The sequence below is a fragment of the Sander vitreus genome, chromosome 3, assembly GCF_031162955.1.
Source record: "Sander vitreus isolate 19-12246 chromosome 3, sanVit1, whole genome shotgun sequence".
Taxonomy (NCBI): Eukaryota; Metazoa; Chordata; class Actinopteri; order Perciformes; family Percidae; genus Sander; species Sander vitreus.
In genome coordinates this window covers 18,806,832-18,817,721 of record NC_135857.1, presented here as the reverse complement: position 1 = coordinate 18,817,721, position 10,890 = coordinate 18,806,832, and the positions used below count along the sequence as shown (strand labels likewise).

Genomic DNA, 10,890 nt, shown 5'->3' with positions numbered 1-10,890 from the left:
CCAAGCAGCAACTTCCAAGCGTGAAAAGTGAAGCCAATGCGGAAGTGGCTTAAGATACATTCTATCTAATTTCCAGCAGGGGGTTACTCCACTGGCTCCAAAAAGAAGTCAAATTACAAAGAAGTCTATAGGGAAATGACCCTATTTCTCACTTGATTTATTACCTCATTAAACATTTTCTTAATGAGTATGGTCTCAGTTGCTACTTTCAAGTCTTCTACATTACAGCATGATGTTCATTTGTTAAATTATGGTCCCATTTATTTTAAAATATACAATAAAGTAGGGCATGCTTTAGGGTGTGGCCACACATCGACCTGTCAATCTGGACAGAGGATTAGCAATGCTAACCATGACACTATGTACATTGAAGATTTTTACAGTCTATGACAAAAACACATAAAATTGCATCTGCATATTGGAAACCAAAAGGTTTTTATTCATCATCTTCTGATACAAAAGTGTTTTTAAATAACAAACAAGTTTTACATTTTTTTTCACTTTTATACAAGGATAAATTAGCAATTTCTTTATAATACATTGATGACATCATCAAGACAATGAGTTTTCTACAAAAAGGAACAGTCTGAACCTTAAAGGCTTAGTTTAGTGTTGGTAACTGAATGGGATTCTCAAAAAGCACTTACAAATCCGTATAACTAGTGGTTCTCAATCTTCATTAGGCTGTGGCACACACTCAACATGTTTCAAGGCACAACTGTTCAGTGATTGTTTGGAAAGGTCACCTGAAGCTTGACGCGGTCATACCAGAGTAGACCGCGAAAACGTTTCAGAGGAAAACTGCATTAGCTCAGAGAGGGAGGTAGTCTGAGGTTAATTTAATTCACTTTAACTCAATGTAATGTTTGTTTGACTTTGGAAATGTAATAAGTGTGCCCTGGTATGCTGGTTTGAGAAACACTGGTTTTCAGGGTTCTAGGTTTAACCAAAAACCACCAAAGGATCTTTGAATGCACTAAGGGTCCTCTTACATTACATTTTAGAAAAAGGCAGCCCACGCTTTAAAAGTTATTTTCTGTGCTATTTTAAACATCATGGTAAAAAAATACCTGTGACAGGCTATGTGAGGCACTATCTGGTTTCAAATGACACACAGGGGAGCAAAGCTCCAAACCATTCAAGCCCTTATACATTTAAACAGCCCAGAATCAAATGTTTTTGACTCTACTGAAATGTACAAGGCATAATGTGACACACACCCCACATATTATACATTTAAAGACTCACTGAAACGCAAGAGCTTTGCTAGATAGATTGTCAGGAAAATATACAGTGCACAGGAGCAGTTGCGCAATTTGGTGAGTGCAGCAGTAGGACCCGGAATAACTTAATGTAAGTAGAGCTTATAGTACATTCTATAAGCAGTTATAGAGAGGAAATGCAAGATTACAATGTTGTAAGATGCCGATTATCAACAAAATGCATCGCTAGAAACAATGAATTGAAATCTTGTCTCTATCATCCATGAAATTCTGAAACGTAATGTACAATAATCTTTTCCAGGGACGACTTGATTGTCTGGGAAATGTGCCATGATGCAGTAGACAAGTTTAAAGAGAAACAGGCAGGCAGTGGGTCTATGAGAGCATCAGACACACAGACAGATATGCAGGCAGAACAGACACGCTAATTAATAGTGCCACTTTCATTGTGCTTCTGTGACGGCCTTTTTGAACTTAAAGGATTTAAAAAGTGACAGAAATACATACAAACTGACTCTTATTTAGTGATCATAACTGCTGGTGGATGAGATTCGTGGGAACTGATTCCTATGTGTGTATTCCTGCTGCATATATGTGCACATGCATTTGTCTGTGACAGTTCTTTGTTATTGCATAGTGTGTCTTTTGTCAAGTGATTGTCTAATAACCTCTAATTCTTCAACATGCCTCGGGTCCGATGTTTTCATAATAAGCGCATAATAAAAATAATCTCTTGTTTTTCTCTGTCAGCTCTTCGAGTTATTTATTCTGCAGCGTTCACAATGAAAACTGACCAAACTGTTTAAGGTTCTCTGCATATTAATATAATGTGTTAGAATTTTTTATTACATCACTGCCGTCCCTGGTAATGCACTTGCACAGACAAGCACAGACACTTCACATATTGTATAGAATTATAGTGCATTATTACAGCTTAGAGCTGGTTTCCCAAAACAATCTGAGAAATAAAATCGTCTGCTCTTTTATATTGTACAAAGGGTAATAATTTACAAAAATATTTTATATGTTTTCATCAGATTTTAATTACTTTTGGTCTAGAATTTCATTTAAATTTTCCCGTGTGGACATAAAAACCAGTTGTCAGATGCTTTTGGGAAACGTCAGTCTACATCTGTATATTGTCTGCACCAGGACCCTCCAGTGTAAAATTCAAAATTTTAAAAGACCCTCAACGGTATGAGGATTACTGTATCCAGCAGGTTCAGTCTCTTCTGCTGAGGGCTCTGGAGAAAAGAGAGGCAGAGAGGTAGACGTGGTGCTACACAGCTTATTGGAGTGTCTGGTCTGCATATTGATGCTCCTTTTCCGTCTCTTTTTCTCCTTCATTTTTCACTTTCTCTATCTCTCTGGGCAAAGGAAGTCAAACAGAGGAAGAGAGGCTACTGTTGCTACTTATGCACGACCAAAATTCTCCACTTTTCTCCTCCTTAGCCCCTGTTAGAGGCAGTTAGAGGGGGTGAGGCATGCTTGCAGACTCTCAGCGAGCTTTTACGATGCCATTACATCCAGTGGCTTCCTTAAGAAACTCCTGCTAGTCCCTCTCGTCGCTTTTCTCTGTCCTCTCCATCTTTCCTTTGGCAGAGTGAGTTTTTGTAAGTGACAGAGAAGCAGGTAGAAGTCCATGCCTGTCCGTTCTCTCTCTCTCCTTCTTGTCACACCACCGTCTCGTTACCTTTCCCTGGTTTGATCCAGCCCTCGCCCGGTGCCCTCTTGCCCCCTCGGCTCGCCCTGCTATCCCTGAGCAGGCGGGCAGAGCAGCGCTGCCAGGTGTGGAGGGTTTTTGCTGACCAGATCCACATGCCTGATGTTATGCCTACGAGCAGTGACATGAAGATTCGAAGCATCTCTGATGCAACGTATGAGTCCCGGGTGCTGGCCCTGAACTCTCCCCAGTGAGAGAGCTGGTAGAGGTAACAGCCAATGACAGTGGATGCCGGGACGGTGTAGAGAACAGAAAACACTCCGATCTTCACCATTAAACGCTCCAACTTGTCCGTTTTGGCACCGTCCTTTTGAAGATTGGAGCGGATCTTGAAAAGAGCCACTAGGCCAGCACAGATAAACAGAGTGCCTGAGGTTCAGAAAGGGAAACAATATTCATATAAGGACCATCAGATAGAGAAAACATAACGACAGTTGCATAAAGCAGTTAAAGCAATGAGGATTATGCATGTCAATTAATGAATATGGCATCGAGAAACGGTTCCAACTTGGAATTGTTGCAAAAATTACGATTCCAATGCAATCGTTTTTTTGTGGAATTGTTTGGAAAATTTTGTTTTGAATCCAATCAGTGGTTCCAAATTTTACATGCGCAAGTTTTGGTTTCCATAGTTGCCACCATACTTCCAGGTGCTTGTTGCGTTGCAGCCATGGAACACAGTAAGCGTCGCTCGCGTGTGGCTTTCTTTTACATTGAAAAAAGCCCGGTAAAACTGTAAATCACCAGTGAATAAAAATAACATGTTCCTCTTATCTGTGAAATAAGCATGTGACCCGTTTCAACTCCACCCCTTAAAAAATTGGAATCGAGAATCCATAAGAACTGTAATCGAAAGAAGAATCGGAATTGGAATCAACATTTTTTAAATCAAAACGATGCCCAACCCTACGCCTGAGTGCATAAAATATAGGCACAAGCAGTTTTACTAGAAAAAGAAAATCCCATTCATCGATCAACTGATTGCACTATCATGTTGTGAGGAATTACCTATTAGAAGGTATGTGGCCAGTGGTGCTACCACAAAGCCTGTGAGTGCCTCCTGCTGCTGGTTGCCAACATAGCACAGTCCAGTTAGGTCGTCTGCATCAACCAGTCGCATAATGAGGATGACTATAGTTTTAACGGCCGGGATGGCCCAGGCTGCTATGTGAAAGTAAGAGCTGTGCATTTCAATAGCCTCATGGCCCCACTTCAGTCCAGCAGCCAAGAACCAAGTGAGGGTCAGGATCACCCACCTGAAAGAGAGAGAGAGAGAGAGCAAGAAGAGTGAGAGAAGAGGCAAAACACTGCTCATATGTTCAGTTATCAGATGTATATGATCAGATATGTCTTTCTGATCTGGCATTCATTTTTCATAGTGAATAGCAATCACATGTTTCCTGAAAACAAGGCTGAGGCACCATCGGGCTGCTGTTTACTGCTAGAGACTTGCTCGAAACTTAACTTTGCCCTCTAACTTTTCCACAAGAATCCCTCCGTTGTAATTAGCTCATCATGAGATAGTAATGAGTTACATAACAGAGGGTTAAGATCATGTTTTCGGAGAGTGAGGTCCTTGGGCTTTTCAGTCTGCTGCTCTTCCAAAAGCAAAGAGTGAAGTCTAACAGGAAAACAAGGGCAAATGAGGGCGTGAAAAGGAAGAAAAGAGCTGTGACAGCAGTGTGCTTCCACTGCAACTGAAGTGCAGCATGCACTCAAAAAGTGGCATTTTTACAAAAGCTGCCTTTGTATGTGGAAATGAATCCATCTAGTACAGAGGTTATGAGACAGGATAGTTAGACTTTAAAGAAAACAGGATGCATGTCTCGTGTTCCAATTGTTCCCCCAAAGTCCATTCACAACGGCTGATGACAATGGGACAAAGAGATGAAACATTGATATGATAAAAAGTGTGCGCCTGCGTTTGTTTGTACGAACCAGAGTGAGGAAGCCATGCCAAAGAAGTAGAGCAGGAGGAAGACTATGGCACAGCCGGTGCTCTTTAACCCTTCTTGTACTAGAATTGGTACTGCGGTGGCATCTATGTCACAGGAAACACGCTCCCTGCCAAGAGTCAGGCGTACCTGCAGGAAAGGACAAAAAGTGGCAGGGGAAAGAAAAAAGGATTTTTTTATTAATAAAAGAAAAAGACATTAAGTATACCGTAATCTGTCATTCTCATTAAACCAGACTGAAAATGTGACTTTTCCATCTCCGTATACAAATATACAACATAATAAATATTCACAAAATATTTATTCTCCCCAAACAAATAAACTTCAACGGGACAGTGTAATACTGAATCTCCCACTTACCAGGTAGGCAACGCTGTACAGATTACAGCACATAGATAGGAAGATGATGGGCCTCTCAGGGTAGGAGAAGCGCTGTGAATCCAACAAAAAGGTCAGGACGGTCAAAGTGGTCGACAGGAAGCACAGCACGGCCCACACCGCCATCCACGCGTCTGTGAAGACTTTGGCCCCTCGTCGGTAGAGCCCACTGTCGTAGCCACACTGGAGAGTACAGCTTTCCGTCTGTTTTAACCAAGTAAACTGGTCAGGTTCAGATCCCAATGCCTGACACTCCTCCTGGTGGGGAGGATGGCGGACAGGCTGATAGGGCGGGTCCTCGTCCCCCGGGCCCTCCATGCACATGTGGTTGTGGTCGTTTTGAGGTGGGAAGAGGCTGCAGTTGAGCACCTGGAGAAGAGACATGATGGGAAATGGCATTTTGGTAGCTTATTATGGCTGTGATACATCCTGTTAATATGTTGTGCTCATTTACATAAGACTTTTTCCTAAAAGAGAGCCTTTGTCTTAAGACTTTGGTTTCGAATATACAATTTTTCCAATTCCCTCAACCACATCCTAAAGTTATATACATGCACGTGATGATGTGACTCACCTCAGGCCATATAAAGCCAAACTCATGGAGCACCGGGAGGCATTTTCTTTTGACGGACAGACACATGCTACCACACGGACCAATAGGGATGGGAACCTTGTCTGTGCACATTGGCACATAGACTGAACACAGGAAAAACTGGAGAAAAATAGAGAGATAAAAGATAACAAGTTGAACATTTTGCTCTCAGTACGTTTTACAACATAATGCCACGGATGTATTATTTAATGAGATTTAATAGCATACAGTGAAGAGCAACTGCAGAGCAAAAGTTATTAAATGAGCTTAAACTGATGATACTGCAGATGTGTTGTGTGTATATATTCATATAAGAGCTTTTCTATTTTTATGGAGAGAAAAAAAGAACAAACATATTTAGAAGTGATGCAAGAGTGAAAAATGACTATACCAAAACTAAAAAATTCAGGTGAAGGTGCAGTAAGAATGCAACAGTAATCCATTATTGTGTAATATTTCAGTACACTGCTTTGTAGGCTTCGATCCAGTGAAGTTAAAGCAAACTGTGAGGCAGAAGGTAAATCATCTAAAGAAGTGGAAAGTGAGTACCCTGTGGGCCAATCTTTCTATATATTACAAAAGGATTACACCTTCTACTCCCACATGTGGATCCTCCATCTACTTGCATATATCACTCACTATCCTACTGCTTTCTCTGCCTTTACTTTCAATATATTGCATCACCTCTTGTTGGGTCTCTTTATACTTATAATAAGAAACTCCACGACTTGGGTCAAGACTCCACGGCCAACACTAATCTGCTCCAAGGTTGCACACTAGGGTTGGGCACCGAAACGCGGTGCCAACGGTAATAACGAGACCGAATAAGAACGAAAATTTATGTTCCTCATTTCGGTGCCTGACTTTTTTTTCCAGAAGCATGGCTGCACGGGACGCTACGTTACCGTTAGCTAGTAGCTGGATTAAACACAATGGTTCAAATGCTGACAGCTTACGTTAAGCGGTATAAAGTGTGACTGTATTTCCCTGTAGAGGATTCCAACACCGGGACGTAACAGTCCGCAGCTGCCGTTGTCGGAAAAACAACACAGACGGTGCGTTTACTTGAAATTTGCCAGCCTTGTGGTGCATTTTAAGTTATTGTTTTTGTCGTTTACCAGCAATTTACTGGTGAAATAAGTCATTGTTATACGTTATTGTTATTACATTATTAATCAATCATTTAATTTTGACCATATGGCCTTAGCAATAAACAAGCCATTCTTTAATTTTGCCAACCGTCGTTTTGTGCTCCTTTTTTATATTTTATATTATATACATTATAAATATATTATATATATATTTCGGTTCAGGCACCGGCACCATTTTAAAAGTATCGATTTAGCACCGGTATCGGAAAACGATACCCAACCCTATTGCACACACAACTCTACATCTTTAAAAACAATCTGTGGACTTGACAACACTGAGGGCATGTGCCATGTAATGCTCTATAATCCCCCCTAATCCAAGGCTCAGTTTTCTCTGTCCCATGGCAATGGTTTTGAAATAGATATCCATGTCAGGGTTATAAAGATAGTGAACAGTCTGAAGTCACATTTGACTCTTTGAGGGGGCAAAGATGTGAAGGATAAGTACTTTGGGGTTATAAAAGGTTGCAATTTTAGGTGATTTCATGCCTTCACAGTAGGGATGCAAAATATATCCTTTTTCTTTATCATCATTGCGATACCAACTGGCACAATAACCATATCGTGAAAGGCTGCGAAATATCGCGAAAGACACTCAGAGCTTTTTTTGTGATAGTTGAAAGAAAATATCAGAAACTGCATCAAAACTGCACTTTAAAATGTATCCGCCATTCTTTTTTTAGTGAACTGTCACTTGTTTTTAGTGTAGCCTTTCATATTCAATTCAGTGTTCAATTTGTTCAATAAAAGAACGTTGGAAATGATTTCCTTTCATTCAACAAGCAATACATTGTATTTTAGCAGAATACTAAAAGCAGCAGAAAGGCAGGACTGAGTACACTTTAATATCTGTTTATTTATCGCAAGTAATATCGTTATCGCGATATTCAACAACGTTATCGCATATTTTCCTCATATCGCGCAGTCCTACTTCACAGTGAATTGTGTTTGAAGCCGGAGTGTGAAAAAGCAGCAGGCTCGTGATATGAAAATACACAGAAGTTTCTCTTCAGGTAAAGGAATCAAACACACTCCATGATTTTGGATGGGGTGATAGCTGACTTAAATACTTATTACAGTGGAGGGGTTGCTACCATTTTTCATTTCAGAAATACCAAAATATTTAACTGCCCATAATGATAACAAAATGTTTTGGGCTTGCAGCCTTGATTCAGTGATAGTGATATCCAAGCTTGAAATCAGCCCTTGCACGGAGCCCAAATTAAATCCAAGAAGGATTGGAAAATAAATACACACAGAAACATTATACAACTCTTTTTCTCTGAGAATTTATTTGCTAAGTAAACATAACGATTGTGAATCTGTGCACCACATTAATCTTATACAATAAAATGTACAATGATGAATAATTTGTATAAGAATTAAAACAATTAGACTAGATTAGCTAATCATGTTTCTACATTAGCATTATGAATCTAAACCATAATAGAATAACCCCCTCACTGTGTTACTAAAGTATGTGATGTCAAAATCAGTTCTGAGTCAGAGAGAACAACCTTTAAACTGAATTTGTTACACTGTTCTCTGATCAGTATCTGGGTTCTGTAGCAGCTTTTTTATCTGCAGATAGAACAGATTGGCTGATCTGAAGACGGTATTAAGTTTCTCACTGTAAATAGAGAATCTTTCTTCTCAAACTGAACCACGCGTATTAGAGTTGTCCTGAGTAATTTGCTGTTTGATTAAATACAATTTTAAAAGTTAACAATATAACAAAGATGCCCTATGTGTGAGTGTGAGTGGAGGTTTTGTTTTGTGTGATTGTACATGATTTAATTAAAAAAAAAAATAAAAAAAAATATAAAACTAGATACAATACCATTCTGGATATTTCTCACGGTGAATTATACTGACGACAGTAATATAACACATTCTGGGTGTCCCCCCCCCCCCGACCGTTGGTAACCTGAGGCTGTCACTTGGCTGCTAAAAACTGCTCAGGTTACTTGTCAGGAAGCCTCCCATTAGAGCAAATGCTAGGAGATACGGTTTCCCCTTTCCTCTCTCTTTAGCGCGCCTGTGTGTGTTGAAGAGAGGGGGGGCAGCTAATTTTACAGAACAATTTTCAGTTGGAGGAGGACAGTTTTATGCTGCAGTTCCTCTTTGTTCTGTCTGGCTGTCTCACACATGCACACAAATATCTCTTAAGCAGGTATTAATTTGCCATGTCAACATATTTTTACCCCTATTCCCAAACACCTGTACACGAAACAAATCACTGAAAGAGAGAATTAAGTAATACAATTAGTAGGTAGAAAGCACACACATATCCAGACAGGATGGTGGACACCTTTTTAAAATAATAACACAAAGGAGCATCTGGGAAACTGTTTGTTTTCATGTCTATGTATTCAGATGTCTAGGTACTGTATGTTCATATGCATGTGTACATGTGTGAGAAATGGCATCTCCAAATAAAGAGATGTAATACATGTAATGTCAGAAAAAGTGAACAAGTGAACATCTGCAATTTAATTTCTGCTCTGTCTAGTCTTACAATTGTAGTCTAAAGTAAAATCTTAAAGAGGAGGAAGAGGACCAAACTAATTTTTTCTTACACGGTGCATGAGGAAAACAAGCAGCATTTGTCTTAGGACACTGAGGGTACCATTGTTAACAAGGAGAGAGTACAGTATATATCACTGAAGACTCAGCTGTTGCTGTGTGGGGCATGAACTCAGAATGTCAACAGACAGAGGGGGCATTTTCATTGAAATTAGCATGACAGCCTAGCACAACAGAAAGGAAGGCAGGGACCCCTCTACTTATTTTTACTCTCTGTGGGCCAACCTTTATGATGCCCCTTATTATCACTGGCACCATCAGTCTGAACAGTTCACTATTGCTGGTTGCTCCTCTATGGTTGCTCCCTGTCATGTGCTCTGGGACCACACAGTGTTCCCCTCTCTCAACACACACACACACACACACACACACACACACACACACACACACACACACACACACACACCAGACTATATCGACTCAGCCATGCCTTTTTTAAGTCCAGGATCAGTGTTCCTAAATTTGTGCCCCAGCCTCAGAGTGTGCTTTTAATAACATGCTGTCTATTCTATTCTAATATCAGTATATAGTTCTCACATTATCCCAGTACCTTAAGTTGACTGGAGCAGCCGTACTGTATGAGCGGTGTGAACGTGGTCAGCTGCAGCTCGGCGTCCGACTGCAGCACGTTGCCGACCAGATTGGGCATCTTGGTGACGTTGTAACCGAGACCCTGGCACATGCTGATTCGGATCGGGTCGCAGGTCATTTCCTCCACCTCATCGCCGAAAGCCTGCACCACGCAGAGCGGACCGACCAGCCCGGACAAGACGAGCAGTGCTGCCCCGCTGAACGACACCATCATCCCGGGCATGGTCACCGCGACACTGAGCGGCTGCCGCCTGTAAAGTCTGCACAGTTGATATCCCCCTCAAAGAAAAAGTTAGGTTGGGTCGCCCTGGAAACCGCTGCGGGTATAGTCCAGCAGGATTTGGAGCGCGTGTAGTCCGTGCGTTTTTGGATGCTATAGTATCCAACTCAGAGCCATTCAGTAGAGTAAAATATCCAGAAAGCAGCCGTGAATCATTGCGAGATCTGTGCGTAATCAAAAGAGTTTTTTTTTTAAAGTTTAAATAACGTCTGCAGTTTAAAAAAAAAAACAATACATCCCGCAGTCCTTGCGTTGTTTCCCGTTAATAACTCCGTGTGGAGAAGCGCAGCGATACAGAGCTCTGCTTTTGCGCCTACTGCCTGCAAGATCCAGCTCTAAACTTTATTGTGTCTGTGAGGAGAGACAGTTTTGAGGGAGCCGACCAATCCGTGCGCGAGAGTTTGGTTTCCC

The 10,890-nt window shown here is 41.0% G+C and overlaps 1 protein-coding gene across 1 annotated transcript; it reads right to left on the bottom strand.

Moving 5' to 3' along the window:
- Positions 1-412: 412 nt before the first annotated feature.
- On the bottom strand, positions 413-10,807 carry fzd4 (frizzled class receptor 4). The gene is made up of 6 exons (XM_078246352.1): positions 10,159-10,807; positions 5,854-5,991; positions 5,262-5,648; positions 4,885-5,030; positions 3,955-4,202; positions 413-3,315 (listed from the first exon to the last, which is right to left on the bottom strand). The coding sequence occupies exons 1-6, from the start codon at positions 10,420-10,422 to the stop codon at positions 2,897-2,899; spliced, it is 1,602 nt and encodes a 533-aa protein (XP_078102478.1). The 5' UTR covers positions 10,423-10,807; the 3' UTR covers positions 413-2,896.
- Between the last annotated feature and the right edge of the window lie 83 nt (positions 10,808-10,890).